This window comes from Mytilus trossulus, chromosome 14 (genome assembly GCF_036588685.1).
Source record: "Mytilus trossulus isolate FHL-02 chromosome 14, PNRI_Mtr1.1.1.hap1, whole genome shotgun sequence".
Lineage (NCBI taxonomy): Eukaryota > Metazoa > Mollusca > Bivalvia > Mytilida > Mytilidae > Mytilus > Mytilus trossulus.
In genome coordinates, this window is record NC_086386.1 from 25135471 (window position 1) to 25153274 (window position 17804).

The window sequence follows — 17804 nt, forward strand, 5'->3', positions numbered from 1 at the left end:
TTGTTATCAAATCATCCGGTTATATGTATGATGGCGTTTGTTTTAGTTGCAATTCAGTGTTTCTGTTCTTTCATTGATTTCTTTTTATAATTGATGTGTTTCCCTGGGCTGGTGTTTTTGACCTTAATTTGTTTCATCTAAATCGATTTATGACTATTGAACAGCGGTATTTTACTGTTATTCTTATTATTTGGCTATTGCAAGAGAAAAGGAAAGAAAGTAAGATTGCATGTACGTTCTTTTGAATTCTTCAGTGTCCGCATCTGATTCACACCAACCCTAGAATAAGTAATGTTCTGTCAAATCTGGCTTTATGAAAATCATTCGCTTTTAATTATGCATTCAACTAGAAAGATACAATAAATATGAAATAATCCTTTTTATTCTTTCAAGAATTGTAAATGTGTGTATAGATATAAACAAACCGATTGATTGTTGGTTGCTTAACGTAGTGTATGTAGAAATGAACAGAATTTGCACAGAACACATTTGATCTTTTTAACGACCTTCTCTCAATCTCTTCATTATCTTCAAACCAAACTTTTTTCCAACACTGAAAAATAAATATGACAAAAGTAAGAGGCAAAGAAAACCAAAAAAAAAAACCTTATTCTATAATAAATTCAAACATAAAACCAGAAATACCCTGAAAAGAAAGGAAATTAGTCATTTATACAAAAATACATTTTATAAAGAATTTGTATTTACTCATGATTATACGAAAGTTTAAATCTTTTAAAAAAATTTAAAGACTGGAAATTATCAATAGGAATACAATCTGCAGAATTAGTTGTGTACACCTTTTTCTAAAAGATAATTCAAGGAGCAGAAATTAACCATAACTAACTCGATACGAGCTTTCCAAATATATATTTATGTTTTTTTCTACAGAGGAATGGTACACATTCTTGTAAATTAAATGTATGAGAATAAACATGAAAAAAAAATTCTGCATATACAATGACATTGAATCCCTCTGTTAATGTGAACTGACATCAGATTGGTTATATGTTTCTGGTTATTTCGTTGAAATATAAAATATGCATATCACTATTGATATTTGTCAAATATCTTTATGAAAGCTTCATTAAAATGTAATTATAAGCTGCATCTTGACCTACATAAATATATACATAAAAAGGTTTACTTTGTTATTATTTGACTTTATTATAACACAAATGGAAACCTTAACCCTCTTCCACAAGTGAGAAACAGTGTGCTTATAGTAATGTTTATAGATATACATGTTGAGGGAATTATTTGTTTTGGTCTGTGCCTTCTGTCAGTCAATATCAGATGAAAGTTTTTCAATAATTTAAACCAGATCATCTTGAATTTTAGTTGTTATGTCCATTAGGAAGTAAACTTTTTAACGTATACTAGTATTTAAAGAAAGAATATTTATGCAGCTTTTACAGCTCACGGATCATAGGAATGTGATGAAGAAGGTACTGTGAAGTTACATCAACCTCAAACTTTGTACACATGTTCGTTATTAAAAGAATACTTTGATTTATAGGTATATGGCTTTTTTCTTATTCCTAATGAGTGTTTTGACCATGATTGTACCGATCAGTGAACATGAACTTATGATCATGTGAGAGCGACTTGTTGGAATTTGATTTGTTTGAGTTTGACTCTTATAGACTTATGTTATAGTATATGTGATGTTTTCTCCTAAACAACATCTTTGAAGATTAAAATGGTATACTTACAATTTGCCCAACACTGGGGAGTATTGATTTGCATATGTAAGAAAAAGCACAGGATTCAAAGCAATCCAGCATTCATCAAGTTTATTGGCTATAGCAATGACACTTAATTCTGCACAACGTGTTGTTTTCATCCGTTTATCAGTTGGTTCCATTTTTTGATTCAGTACCTATTTCATTAGTACAATAATTATTTTAAGCTCGAAAATCATATCAATGTGTCCCCTGCAGGTCACACAATTTGTTTTGACAGAACAGATAGCAAATTGACTACAGATTGTTTCAAAGTTGAATTAAACACCAATTTACATGTTTCTATATCATCCACACACAATCAAAATAAAAAAAAAATGTTTTAAAGTTAAATATTGTAAGTGTAGCAATAATTAAGCAATCAATCAATTGGCAACTAAGACATATTTTCACTACAATGGTGTTTATAATATTTACTATATAAAAACACATGATAGTTTTGCTTATTTGTTTTTCATTTTCACGATGTTATTCAAACGATTAAGTTTTATAATAGAAAAGGGGTAAATTGTATCTCATTGAACTACAATAAAATAAGCTCCAAAGATAAAAGGAGAATAAATGAGTGACCAATAATTATATTTACTTTTCCTGCTTCCCCTACGAAAGCAATATCCAAAAGATTTGAAAATACTGGTCCCGGGCACAGATTTGTGACTGCTATGTTGTTTTCGAGAACCTCAATTCTCAAGGCATCAAACCAGCCCTGTAAAATGAATTGCATTAATGAATTGAACATGTTATTTAGATTAACCCTGACAGTTTTAAAATATCTTTTATCGGGGAACAAGTCGAAATAAAGAAGAACTTTACGCTATCAGGATAAACAGTAAAGAGTGTTTTTCATTTTCATTTTAAAAGAGTAAAAAACATTTGGGAAGGCAGATGCATTTTAGAACTACTAAAATAAAAAAAATAAGTATCAAAATAAAACAGTAAAAAACAGATACTTAGTTTGAGTAGTTATAGGATTACCTGGATTGCATGCTTAGCTCCAGTGTAAGATCCAGAAAATGGCGCCCCTGTAAAATGCAAATGGTAATCAACAAGATTCATCAGATTTCATTCAATATGTTTCGTTCATTCTCTTTCTCATTAAAATCATATTTTATCAGAGTATGTACATTTTCAAAGATTTCAAAGAATTAATTTTAGATATATTTTGCATCCCAATGCTCAAGTCAGCTGTTGGCTTTTGGAATGAAGGCAAAATATCATTTACACATTAAGTGCATACTCGCAGTTTGGTATTTTTGTGATACTTTTTTACATTTCAAAATCACAGCATCAACTTTCAGTGACATGTTTAAAGTCATGGCTCACTAAGTATCACATTTTTTTTTATAATACAACTTTAAATATGTTTTTGGTACATTTTTCAAATTGTAAATCCTACCAAATCAATTTTAAAATAAGTCGTTAATGTTATTAGTAATTGCCATTACATATTCAATTTACTTTCAATTGTTTTTCAAACTACACGTTTTAAGACAAAATTGTAATCTAAATCCAGAACTTTCCTTTTAGAATTCAGCTGATGAAAACATATATTGTTCAAACAGTTTAACACAGACATGTTCATACAATAAATTATGTTGGCAATAAATCAGTAAAATAAACTTCAAACAATAAATATAGTGTATTTAAATTGTTTAAATTTTGTTTCATTCAATGTTTGTTAATTGTATTGTGAATGTACCTATTTTCCCAGCAATACTGCTCATGTTTACAATATGTCCTTCGTTCCTTTTGATCATGTACGGTAACACAAGTTTTGTAAGGGAGAGCACTCCAAGTACATTCACATTCAAAACTTGTTGGTCAACTTCTAATGCTGTCTTTATCCATTCAGCTCTCTGTGATCGTCCAGCATTGTTGACTAAAATGTCAATCTACAGAAAAAAAGTTGAAACGATTTAAAAACCTAGCGATCGTCCATTATTGTGCACCTGAATGTCAATCATAAGAAACGTCCATTATTGTGGACCTGAATGTCAATCATAAGAAACAAAGTGTAAACGACTCTGAAACAAATCATCACTAAAGTATACCCCAATTGTCGAAAATGAAAATCCTTTTTGTTCGAACAAGCACTGTAATTCGGTGGTTGTCGTTTGTTGATGTGGTACATATTTGTTTTTTGCTCATTTTTTTAACATGAACTAGGCCGTTAGTTTGAACTGTTTTACATTTGTCATTTCGGGGCCATTTATATCTGAATATTTGGTATTGGTTTTGCTCATCGTCGAAGACCGTACAATTACCTATAGTTGATAATTCCTTTGTCATTTGGTTTCTTGTGAAAAGTTGTTATTGGCTACATTGGCAATCATACCACAACTTTTTTAAACATAATAGAAACAGTTGTTGTGTTCATCCTATCATTATGACTTCTGTTAAAGTTAAAGTTATTCGTTCACCAAAAACGTTTGTGGTAAAAAAAAATGTCTAACATAAAGTAATTCCCAGTAAATGCATGAAAGTAAGCGTGGCATAAATAATGTCATAATAGCTGTTAGCCTAATTGTTTCCTCTGTACAAGAGGTCTTCTCGGTATAGTATGAAAAGAAGTTAGACAAAAAGAGCACAGAACGAATCCGCACAGTTAATTGAGATGGAGAAACATGGCCATCCTGCTCAGTAGCTATATTTTCGCTAAAGAAGAAGATGATTGATGTATGAATACAAAGTTACTAGTACGTCTAGTAGGAATTGGGCCATTAAAATCGTTGCGTAGTGAAGGTGACACGGTCTCTATATTTCCGTTCTTGTAACTTGTAACAACTATTTGGTGCGTCGGCATAGGTGACATATTGCATAGATTCTCTTTGCAAAACCTTCCTTTTACAATACCTTTTCTTGTCATCATGGCATGTTTGCCACTGGATGTTCAGCATACAGTAAACAGTGATAGATTTAAATCTACAAGGTTTAACATATACTGAAACGTGTTCAGAATAAAAAAAAAAAACAACAGCATTAAAACAAAATAAAATAGGAAAAGTTTATAACCAAGAGGGCAATACAACCCATCTTATAAGGCAGCATATTTTGAAATTTAACACATGTCAGTCACTAACCTGTCCAAATTTATTAATGACTTTCTCGACAGCGGCTGCGTGAGTATCAAATTCTACCATATCTAACGGTACAACTAAGATATCATCCGCTGTAACACCTCCTTTCTCTATAAGGATACAAAAAATATATCGTTTCATATAAACATTGTGATAATTGTATTATTACGAAAAAAAACGCTTTTCTGTTGATCGACTTCAAATGTATTTTTTTAATGGTTGCAATAAACATACACTTTTAATCAAAGCTGTGCCTAATATAATAGCTATGCGTTTAATTAAAGAGTCGCTTTGTCCTTGAAGGCAGCTTAAAATCATATTGTGCTTGCTTTAAAATTGAGATTGGCGACAATCTTGTTTACACGTAGGATTATTTAGTTGGGTCTTGAATGTAGTGCTGATATGCTATATTTATGCAAGACAAGTGATTTATTATGTTTAATCTTTCATTTGTTATTTGAACGTGGCTGTGTATTTTTTACATCCCGGACGGACGTCTCTCTTACATGGAGTTTACAGACGATGAGAGAAGTGTATTATGTATACATCTAAGCTCACTGCCCTGATTGTGTTTAAAAGAAACGGATGATATTTTCGTGCCAGCATTCACTATAGATGAAGATTACAAAAGAAATCATATGGTTAAAAAAAACTTCTCCCAAAAATTCCTCGACTGTATCACTAACCTTCTACTTCTTGTCCTGTACAATTGACATTTAAACCTTACCAATACATTGTCCTCTGACTCTCTCTAATTCGTCTTTTCGCCGAGCAGATAGAATCAGTTTGCATCCCACTTTAGACAATTCATAAGCTAAACATTCGCCGATACCACTAGACGACCCAGTTATCCAAACTACTTTGTTCTTTAAAGAGCCTAAAATATATACTCTATACAATTTGTGCATCTTAGGAACACTATAAAAACAAATGATTGATAATTTGCTATAGTCAAAATAATTATGACGCGTTGGAAGGCAAAGCTTATTCTTGCAAGGACGCCTTCCTTCAACAACAAAAAAACTCGATCAGTTTGTGTTATTTGAAAACTTAAGTCGCCATGTATCTTTTTTATTGATGTGTACCTCACATCTCTTTTTATGCATACCTATCTTAATTTTAGACATCTTCGCTCGCCAAGGGTTACGATCCACTATCGCTAGCGGGAGTGGATCGTAACCCTTGGCGAGCGAAGATGAATTTTAGATAACATTAATTTTTGAAAAGACATCAGTGTCATCATAATAAACAGGGATGTGCTTCTTACACAAACAACTTCTCTAACATAGTTACGAGAAAAACAACTGAAATGGACACGACCTATGTTGTATGGTAAAGATCATGATTTGGTGGATCGGTATTGTCTAATATAATAGACAATCACAACGCAATAGCCGACTGCTAAGCAGTCTTACATATTTTAGTACCAGAAAAGTCGTCTGATAGTAAAAGAGGGACGAAAGATACAATAGGGACAGTCAAACTCAGTAAATTCTGCATTTCAAACATACTTAAGATGCAACTGGTTCCACCATTTTCTACATACTACGGAAATGTCTGTACTATGTCAGAAATCCGAATTTGACAGTTGTTTTCCTTTCGTTTGATTTATTTGAGCTTTTGATTTTGCCATTTATGGGATTCTCCGATTTGAATTTTCCTTTGAGTATTTTCTAATTTTAATATTAAGAATGTTTAGTGTTTCGTTCTCTCAAAATTGTTACAAGAGTGTTGGTTAAATAATTTGCCTTTCTCTCTCATTTTCCTTCATGGCTCCGTTCCCGGTGCTGTAATTTGGCATTGCATTTTAATCACAGAAAGGTATAAAAAAGAAAGCTAATCAATGCTCATAAACAAGAAACCCTACAGACGTGAGTAAACAATTATAATTGTTCAGTAGTACTATTTGAATATTTTCATACAAAAATATTTTTTTCTAGTAAATGCTTAACAAGAGGCATTCACAACGACAGCAAACCGGATTTATTAACATTTATTTGTTTCCTAGCAATATCACAAATACCATAACTGATGAACGGTGAAAGTGAAAATCGGTAATATCAAAATTGACCTCCATTTTGCCATCAGTAAAAACATATCCAAATTTGAAAAGCTTAGGTTAAATGGTACATGAGTAAATGCAACAACATGAATGGAAACGCCATTTTTCGATCTTTCAAGAACTACAACTGCTGAACGGTAAAAGTCAAAATCAACATTATTGAACTTGACCTCAATTTTGTTATCGGTTACAACATATTAAAATTTAAAAAAGCTTTGATGCAATATTGTGTACATGTTATAACTTGTACGAGGCACTTTTGTACATGTTATAACTTGTATTTTGACCTTGTACAATTTATAATCTATACAAATTTTTTGTACATGTTATGATTTTACAAAATTGCAACTTGTACACGGTATATATACATTAAAAATACATGTACATGGAATACAATATTGTTATATATGATATTTTCAGTCTCCAAGCACTTACTTGGTGATTTTCCGAATTTTTCAGCGATTTGAAGTAAAAGATCACAGTCTCCAAAGACTACCATTACCAGAGCTATGATGAACCATGTCAGCATAAACAAGAATATCAAATACAACCAGTCCATCATTTCAATCGGTCTCTATAATGTATTAAAATTTTATTTTCATTTATAATATACAAGTATATTAACGTGGTCACAGTTTACTTCCGTCACATTCAGGAAATTTCTTAAAAAATAAACTTTGTCTTACATATTGTAAATCTTGAACAATGAGCTAAACCCATACCCCACAGTCAGCTATAATTAAAAGACTTCAAAATGACAAATATAATACAATTCAACAATGTTCAAACGAAAAAACTAACGGTCTGATTTATGTTCAAAATGTGGAAATTTCTTCATAAAATGGATTTTCTTAATCAATGATCATTAATTGCCTGATGAAACGATACTGATAACTGAATGTAAAAAAAAAATATAACTTCAAACTTGATCAATGACATGAACACATTATCTTTACAATTTATAATAAATTACACCCCGACCAGCCTTAAATTTTGAAAGTTGACAATGGCACCATAAGAGCACGTATTTCTTAAAGATTAAGAGGTTAGGATGTCAGCACATATAGACTTGTCTATGTCAATTTTGGGGTAGGGTGGTTGGGGTTACAACTTAGTATCCACACTCGTACGTGATTTAAAAGCTTTCGTACATTGAAGTGTTGATAGAAACCACCCCTTCCCACTCCCCCTTCAACCCCATTTACAGAAACAATTGCCTGCGGATGGTAGGCAAATAATGTCCTTTGATAAAAAATATAGTCTTCTTGATATGAATATAGACACAAATAAGTTGACATGATTAATAACTTAAAGTTAAAACAGTTAAATCACGTGATGGACAAAGTTACTCTACTAACTATCACTGTGCTGAGACGAGTAACATGTAAATGGGGGACTATGAATAGTAATAAACAACTACAACTAAACTGACTTACCTTTAAAACTCAGATAAAAAGCTGTTAAAATATCATTCTTCCGGCTTATCACTCTAACGTCCTAAATATTGACACATATTTGTATCGGTTATGTTTATCACCTCCAAAACTAGGAGCACCCATTCAAGCCAGGTCGTACAAAAAATAATCAAATTAATATGTTATTTAAACTCAAGTCTAAACATATAAAACTCAAGTCTAAACATATAAAACATATTAGGAAATGAAGGCCGTAGCGCATGTCCTTTTATAGTGAGGCCTTCTGCCGAGCGGAGCGAGGCGAAAAATTTTTGGGCCCTTTTTTTTTAGGGGGTTCGGATGCATGAAATGGAAGAAGCTTATTTCAGCATTACTATCTATAATAAAAAAAAAAAAAAAATATAACAGAAATGCGGATTTTTTTATTAGCTAGCCTAGTTAGTAACAAAACGAGTTTCAATATTAAAGTTAATCTCTGTTGGTCAAACAAAACTTTACGATTCTCCTGTGATTTGTACTATTAAAAAGCTTCAACACACCTTCTGATGTATATACATATAAATTTATCTCCAACAGCAAGTTATAAGCTTCTAAAAGACGAGAACATACATGTATTATTAGCACTAATAAGAATACATTTATTATACATAATCATTAACCATATAAGAATAGGTACAGAGAAGACTAGACCAACATTGTTACTTAACCAGATGTTTGACGTTCTAATGTCACAAGTGATCACAAGTTATCTGTAAACATGTAAACATTCCGCTTAAAGACCTGTCAACCTACCTGGACACATTATTCTACCAATTTTTAAGTCATTGGTCTGACCTACCGTTTCGGGGTTCGAACCCACGGCCTACCACAATAGAATCAATGGAACACGCTTGCTTACAACCAGACAATGTTAATAATAATAATAGAAAAAAAGAAACACGAAAAAAATATTTTCTAACAATACCAAAAATATATTTCATACTTTTATTAAAGATAAATAAAAATCATGAATTGCCTTATACATTAAAGACTTCCATATTTATGAAAACGGCGCTTCATGATTTTGTTCAGTAAATCAATTATAAATAATCATTATATTTTTTGGTCAATGAATTATTTTATCGATTTGCATTGGCAGCATGTTTGTTGTTCAGTGTGTAAACATTGGTAGATTCAAAAATAAACCAAGAAAGTAATAAGCCAGCATACTCATGAGTTTCCCTTTTCATCTTTTTTCTCTTTAAAGAACCCGTCTTCAACCAGTTTTGTAACGACATAAATAAGATTTGTTTCAATTTTTGTATTTTGGTTTGTAATCGGGACACTTATTTTTTTTACCGTCACCGCTATGGTAGAATAATTATATTCAAAATCGCTGCTGCAGATTGGAAACACTGTATGAAGTGTGCCGTTAGATAGTTTGAAAGTTGAAACTCGCATATTGATAATGTAAAATACATGAAATTAAAATAATTGACACTTCTAAAGTTTGATCGTCGTTTCAAAAGTGAGGCATTTGCCTCATTTGCCTCCATTACGCTACGGATTGCAGCAATACAAACTGATTATTTTTATTATTATAATAATAATAAAAATAATCAGTTTGTATTGCTGCAATACAAACTGATAACCAAGCAACACATTTAGGAATCATAAGAGCATCTAAAAACGAATCAAGAATAAATATACAAGAACATATAAGTATTGCAAGAAAGACTCTGTATTCTCTAATTCCAGTGGGACTAAATGGTAAGCGAGGTCTTAACCCCAAAACATCTTACAAGATCCACCAAGCTTACGTACTTCCAAGACTGCTATACGGACTTGAAATACTGCCTCTGAATTTGACACAAATAGGAGAATTAAGGCAATTCCACATCAAAACTATCAGATGTTTCCAATCCCTTCCAATAAGAACTTCAACAGCTGCTGTATATATGCTTATTGGCGCAATACCAATTGAAGCTGAACTTCACAAGAGGCAACTTAGCCTGCTATATTCTATCCTAGCAAGTGAAAACACCAAACTAAGGAATCTAATGGAAAGACAACTGATTGTTAACTCAGAAAATCCAGATAGTTTCTTTCTAAGGGTGCAAGAATTCTTACAGTACTACAGCTTAACTCCAATTCACGAGCTAAAAGAAAAACTTCCAACAAAATTTCAATGGAAAAAACAAATTAATATAGCCATAGCCGATAAATGGACAAGTAAGCTACAAACCGATATGAAGGAAAAATCCACTTTGAAATTCTGCAATACAACAGATCTCAAAATACACCAGACTCACCCAGTATGGAACTCTCTACCATCAGTAACATATGAGGTAAAAAAGGCACAAATCAAAGCCAGATTACTGACTGGTACATACCTTTTAGAATGTGACATACAGAAATTCAAAAGGGAACAAGAAAAAGCACACTGTACTCTGTGTCAGCTTGAAACAGAAACATTAGAACACTTCCTACTCAAGTGCCCAGCTCTGCACGAAAAAAGGCAAAACATTTTCCCGGATTTGAAAAAAATCATTATACAGTCTGTTGGAGATAACAAATGGAATGATACTTTCAAAGGGAACCAGTCCTTAATAATTCAAATAATTATCGACTGCACAAAAGTAGCCAATGAAATGAACTTTAGTCCAGAGACAACTGTGCAAATTGAAAATATTAGCAGAGATCTATGCTATGGACTTCATACAAACAGAATACTGCTACAAAAGAGGATTAAGACTTTATAAAATGGTAATCACCCAATGGACACAAACTCTAATGGTTGTAAATTTTTTTATATAAAATTTTATATTTTAAATTTTAATGAATTTAAGCATTAAAAGTTTAAATCATGTAATATAAGGCTTGATAAGGACCACAGATTAAGGACACTTACAGTAGTGTGTTATGAGACTGCCCTCCGTAATCTTTTCTACCATTTTAATTAGGGAGATTACGGAGCCCATAATCCCCTCTAATCTTCTTAAGCCAGCTTATAATCCCCTCTAATCTTCTTAAGCCAGCTTATGGTACGATTTAAAGCAGCTTATGATGCAACTTTAAGCAGCTTATTATGCAATCAATCGGATAAAGATAATCCTTATCTTTTAATCTAGATTAGATAATCCTTATCTTTTAATCTAGATTAGTGCTCCTCAATGTTTTTGTTCCTTTAAGCACATCATTGTGCAATCAATCGGATTAAGATAATCCTTATCTTTTAATCTAGATTAGTGCTCCTCAATGTTTTGTTCCTTTTTTTTATCCCGATAAGAGTTAACAATTGCTAATTATAATCTATTTGTTTTCGGATTAGAGAACCGAGTATTAACCCTTTTAATCCTGATTAGGATAAACAAATGCTAATTATAATATATTTGTTTTCGGATTAGAGAAACGACTCTTAATTTATATCCTAGATTAGAGGAATCCCTTTTGATAATTAACCAGTTGTTTCCAGACAATCAAAATCCAATTGTTTTCGAACTTAATTAGCGGATCCTTTGTTTGAATAAAGGGAATTATTGTAACGGAAGGAGAGACAGGCTATTTTTTATTTTTACAGGAAATACTCTACACAACAGATTGCAAGAGAGAAGAAATATTAACAAACCGCTAACTGTATTTTCTAACAAACTAGTTGAGATAAGGATATTTAAAAAAATGAAAAAAGTTTTTCTTTCTTTCTCTTTGTAAATTCTTGATATTATTTTCTTTCTTTTCTCAATTAGTTTGTTTAAAAATAAACACCTCGTTGTCTCATCTATATATAGTTTCTTTTAACACAAAATAATAACACATTTCATGTATTAATCATTTATTTAAAATATTCTAGATTGTATTTGGTTTTTTTTTTAGTTAAAACATTTAAATTGTAACCATTTTTTTCTCTTCTTTTTTATTGTAAATATACTGTTTATGTCTCGTTGCACATACATTTTCTTTTGGGTTTCCAAATTAGTTTCTGTCTTTTTTGTCTTTTTATTCCGTTGGATGTATTCATTGTCACTATCTTCACTGTATTCATCTGTTTCTTCTTTCTCCTTATTTTCTTCTTCTGTTTTCTCATCTTTATAAGAGGTAGACTCGAATCGTACTTTGTTTGTTTTTTCGACATTCCTAAACAAACGAAGTGGAATGTTAGTAGACTTCAGAAATTGGTAGAATTGATGTATACCAGCTGTTAGTTTTCTACGACCAATTGGAACTGTTGAATCACGTATCAAGTCAACGATAAGAGTGTTTGAAATAACTTTTCCGTCAATGCAAACTTCACCTTGTTCGTCCCACTTAATAGATGGTTGTTTTTGTAAGTAAAGCAAAAGTTGCAAGGCTTTGTCTTTATATCTAGATGGAAAAGTGAGATTGATTAACGATTGTAAATCATCATGTAACGGTTTCTGGTCATAAGACAGATTGTGTTGGTCATTGTCTCGAGGTGGAGTGTCATGTAACACCACTTCCGCTTTCGATTGATCTTCGTTTTGTTTTTGTAAGACAGCCTCGAATTTATGTTTAGGAATAAGAATCATTTCCTTCGTCATTTTAAGTGAGCAAGCACAATCTTTACTACTATAGGAATGAGATTTGATCGATACTTTAAAAGAAGTCTCTTTCGATGTAAACGTTGGGTGTCCTCGGCAGTGATTTTACGAATAACCGTTTTGTACTCAAACAGTTTCTTTTTATTTAGCGGAGATAGTGTAACGACTCCATGTAAAATGTTGTATATACATTCTAGTAGGATCTTAAATTGTTCGTTATTCATCGTTTTTATCAATGCGAGTCTTTGCTGATCCTCAGAAGAAGCCAATAAGGATAGAAAATTAACGTGTCTAATCACTAGCTTACTCATAGCTTTTTAAGTATTATTTCGGAAGAAAAACCACACAGTTCTCTCCAATGAATATATTTGTTCTAAGTAAATAAAGTTTGTCTGTGTGAGCGCTCTAATCAAGGTGTTTGGAAAGGTAAAAGTGAATGATCTCCCTTTGACATGGTTTGAGTTCTTCTTTTTTCACATATCGTTGAAATCAAAGTTTTAGTTCGAGTTTTATATGTTTGATACAAACGTATATTTTTTTATTTGGTTTGTTTTTGGTTGTGTTTAAGTTTTGATGAAAAACATTTAATTAAATGAATGTTTACCACTCTTGCACAAAATTTCCAAATTGGTTTTCAAACTTAATAAATTACCTGAAAGCAGGTAAATTACCAAAAACAATGTAAAAAAACCTTAAATCAATGCATCAGTTCTATAGCGAAGACATTTTAAAAGACGAACAGGAAGAAAAAAAACAAGTAAAAGAATTATATTTGAATATTTATTAGACAAATAGAAATATTAAACACAGAAAAAGAAATGTCATATAATGTGGTTGTGTCATAACATAATCTAAATAGGACAAAATACAACAAACAGTATTAGGTATGAATTTAGTGTTCTACTTTGATCTGACGATTTTCCGTTATTTCAAAATAGCCAGAGTTTTCGGCTACAATGAGTAAAGAGACAGTTTCTGGTAAGGGTGATGCAAAATGACATTCAAGTCTTACTTTTCCTTGCTTTACCAGTGACAGATAGTTGGCATCTGAAAAGTGAGGTTGTAAATCAAAACAGAATAAAGCATATCCATTGTTGAAGTCCGATCTAGTTATTTCATTCCCCGCATCTCCGCCCCACTTTCCACAGTTTTGAAACATTTTAACGTATGCTGCAACATTTGTTGCACCCCTGTCTTCGTTGAATTGTAGTTTCAGAGGAATTCCATCTACAGGAACTCCATCACAGTACAAAGTTATTTGTTGCAAGTCAAAATGTTGAAAATTCCACGGATTAAGTTGATAATCACCGTTCACGGCGTTTGTCGAAGTTAGACCCATGATGATTCGTTTTGGTTTCACGTCTTGGAAAATGTTCTCCAACACTGCATTCGTACTACCCATCATAAGAGTAATATGTTTCATTACTGTTTTTGTATAGGGATATTTAGCATTCGTTGATTTCAATGCTTCCGAATGAGCAAAAATTATAGCTGGATTGACCTTAATTTTACACACTTTAACGACAATATCTTCAATGACAACATCATAGTCCGCATCGTCTTCGCTTGACATTAGACAGAAACTCGGTCTACTTCTGAAAAGTTTCAATTTTACGTCAACCATATTTAATAAGTAACGATCCATTTCAAAAAGATCGTGAAACAACATTCCTTCCATATCAAGGCTCTTAGAATTACCTATCAGTTTTTTCCTTTCGTAAAGACCCGTGTTAGTATCAAATGAGTCCATGTGTCCACTTCTGTCCTTATAAAACAACGCACTCGTTAGTTGTGATGCTTTTGCATCTTGTCCATAATCGAGTAGCGTTTTCATCATGCATTTGTACGAGTAGTTGGTATTACTTGATGATACCAGTGAACCTTGTAGGTAACAGTCGACTTGAGAAAAAAGTGCATAGAAAAATCCATTTACTGGTGCCACCTTTGAATCTATAGCAATATTGTCTCCATTGCTATGTTTTACACGCAACTTAACATACAGTTTCGACCGTCTGAGATCGATGTATTCTAGTCCGTTCTGGGCACACAAATTAAATTCTATTGGGTTGTAGGCTGTTACTTGTGATGTAGGCCGACATTCTTCATACGAAATTGACTCAACTCCTAACTGGTATGGAGGTATCTCGAAAACTTCTAATTGTGAAGGAATAGCTTCTGTAAAGTTATTCTGTGATGTTAGTAAAGCCATTTTTAATTCATGTACTCTGAAAAAACGTCTCGTTTTGGTTCTCTTTTCTTTTTGCATACGCCAACTCCACTGCTGGTTGCCTTATGACTGGTCTTTCGTTTACGTTTTTTTCCTTTTATATGCAAACCCTCATCTTCTAAAGACTCTTTAGCCATTTCGACCATTTGCGCACTTGGACTAACTAGATGAATATTGTACTTTTCATTAGATTTCGACGAGGTTGACGGTGATTTTTGATTCTCAATAGGTATCATAAAAGACCCATTACGTCCGGTATTTTTAATGTGCGTTATATACGTTTTATTATTCCCCTGCACAACATTTTGATAATATTTCGACCACTTCTCCATGCTTGGAATGTACATTTTGTCTGCATTCATCGTTGACACTTCCCCTTTCTTTTTCTAATATGTAGTGTACAGGACAAACGTTGATTTAAAAATGACGCTTGTTCTCCACTTTCGTCGAAAATATGTATTTCTAAGTCGCGGATTTCAGTTTTTTTCACAGGTACGAAAATAGGGTTAGAAAAAACGTAATTCCAAGTATTGTTTGGTGTAGGAAATACACGTCGTAAAAGTGAAAACTCATTGTGAAACAGACTTACACCCATACATACGTCACAAAAAATGTATAGTTCGTGTTTGGTTTTTTTAACAGTTGAAATTTTCTCCTTGGAATAAAAATCCAAAACAGCTATTTCCCACTTTCCTTCTAAATACAATGTGTCACTTAGGTGAACCTTGAAATTTGAAGGTATATTTTCAGGATAATACTTATTTGATTGATCGTTGAATAAGAAAATAATGTGATCCTCGTCAATATCGTCGTTTGTCATGATAATGTTTGAATGTCTTCCTCGGGAATGTATTGGTTATACTTATCAGGCCAACCTTGAAACTTACATAAAAACTCGGTCTTTTCTCGCCTTTTACGCTTTTTCAGAACTTTCTCTACAACCCAGAGTGATTCATCTGATTTATCAACAGCCTGAAGTTCAGCAGAATAATATTCACCAGAAATTTCCTCATCGTTATAAAAAGAGCTCAATTTATAAATCTTGATGTTCTGTTTTTTAAATCTCCGTACAACTTTGAAGATCTCATCCGTCCATTTTTGACTATAACTTCTGTCAAAGATGTGTCGCGTATAAGCAATTCTAACAAGAGAACCGATTTTAAATTTGTAACTCTTCCGCCGTTGCAATCTTCTTTTTCTCTTCAAATCTGCTTCGGTTTTAAGTTTTTGTGGGTTTTTGGTATTTGGCCGACTCGTCTTATCAGGAGATTTCTTTTTATTCAAGTATTGTTGAACCCATACATCCGCTTCGTTTTCCGGTGTAACGTCGTTGGGTGCAATATAGTTTAGGGACCTGTGTGGTGTTGCATTGTAGCTCTTTACAAATTTTTGTAAATTGTCAATGTACCGATACGTTCTCTTTTTAGTAAAGTAACGATAAAATTTATTTTTTATGGTTTGTATCACACGCTCTGCATAGTTTGCTTTTATCTCGTTCTTAGTTACAAAATGTCGCACTCCTCTTTCCTTGAAAAGTTTTTGAACAACCTTTGACTTGAAACATCCATCAACGTCCGAGCGGATCTTGTCTACCTTTGCTGTTTGCAGAATTTTTTCAAAAGCTTTGGCTATGTCAACACCTTTTTTACTCTTTGATGGTTGCATCCAAAGACGTCGACTAAAGCAATCGATGGCAACTAGTATAAAATTATATCCAGAGTTCCATTGTGATAAATTACTTACTTGCATTAGGTCGACGTCCATTAAGTTACCAATTCCTGTTGTATACACACGTAATCTTCTAAAAGAACGCCTGGGAGTTTTTTGTAAGGAATAATTGTCTTGTGCATTTAACCATCTCTTTATTTTGTGGTAACCAATTTTTTTCCCATCCGCATTAACAATGTGATAAAGTTTGCTAGCTGAGGAAAAAGAACTCGGATTTTCTATATTGTAATAAATTGGTGTCAAAAGATTGTTCACTTCTTCATCCATCGTGTTATACTGAACTTATATCCAAACAAACGCTTGAGAAATATACATAAAAATGAGAATTTTAAAACCAGTAAACGTACAATAAAATTCTATTTACCGTCCTCATTTTACCATAATAAATAAGTGTGAACCTTTGATCACTATGCATGTATCTTTACGTCTCAATGTCTTTATTCCACTAGAGTATCACCAATAAACACTTGTTATTATTATTTAACAAAAAACAAACTACTAGTTAGAGTTGGAGAGTTTTTTTAATGCTTGTATTAATTTTCTTCTTCTAAACTATAACAAGTTGAGAATATGTACATTTTTATTTTCAAAACAAATATAAAACAAGATAAAAAAAATATATATAAAATGCAGACACACACTAAATTAAAAAAAAATAGTAAACAAAATAGAAACAGGAAAAGAAAGTAAAAAACCATTTTCTGACTTTGTCTAGCGAGAAAAGTATGAAAAGATATTTAAGATCATCAATCAAATTGACCAGTTGGAACATGGAGATTGGGTAACATAGCACAAATGTTTTATTCTTCTATGAAGACCACGAATAATTTATATCTAATATTTTTTTTACAGTCGTGATTTTAACGCACTTATATTTACACACCGCTTAGAAATGAAGAAAAGATTTACACAACTGCGTAAGGTCCATTTAAATTAAAGACCACTCAATTTATAAAAGAGTGTATAATTTGTTAGTATGGTTGTTGTTGTTTGATTTAATTAAAATGATTGG

At 32.2% G+C, this 17804-nt stretch overlaps 3 protein-coding genes across 3 annotated transcripts; all 3 read right to left on the bottom strand.

The window, feature by feature from the left end:
• Positions 1–366: 366 nt before the first annotated feature.
• LOC134695980 (dehydrogenase/reductase SDR family member 7-like) lies at positions 367–8448 on the bottom strand. Its single transcript, XM_063557488.1, has 9 exons — positions 8321–8448; positions 7320–7458; positions 5550–5699; positions 4826–4932; positions 3445–3637; positions 2721–2767; positions 2332–2451; positions 1716–1882; positions 367–553 (listed from the first exon to the last, which is right to left on the bottom strand). Exons 2-9 carry the CDS (start codon positions 7444–7446, stop codon positions 499–501), a joined length of 966 nt encoding a protein of 321 aa, XP_063413558.1. The 5' UTR covers positions 7447–7458; positions 8321–8448; the 3' UTR covers positions 367–498.
• Positions 8449–13729: 5281 nt separating this feature from the next.
• LOC134697608 (uncharacterized protein F54H12.2-like) lies at positions 13730–15046 on the bottom strand. Its single transcript, XM_063559891.1, has one exon. The coding sequence runs from the start codon at positions 15044–15046 to the stop codon at positions 13730–13732; it is 1317 nt and encodes a 438-aa protein (XP_063415961.1).
• Positions 15047–15880: 834 nt separating this feature from the next.
• Positions 15881–17059, bottom strand: LOC134697609 (uncharacterized). Its single transcript, XM_063559892.1, has one exon. The coding sequence runs from the start codon at positions 17057–17059 to the stop codon at positions 15881–15883; it is 1179 nt and encodes a 392-aa protein (XP_063415962.1).
• Between the last annotated feature and the right edge of the window lie 745 nt (positions 17060–17804).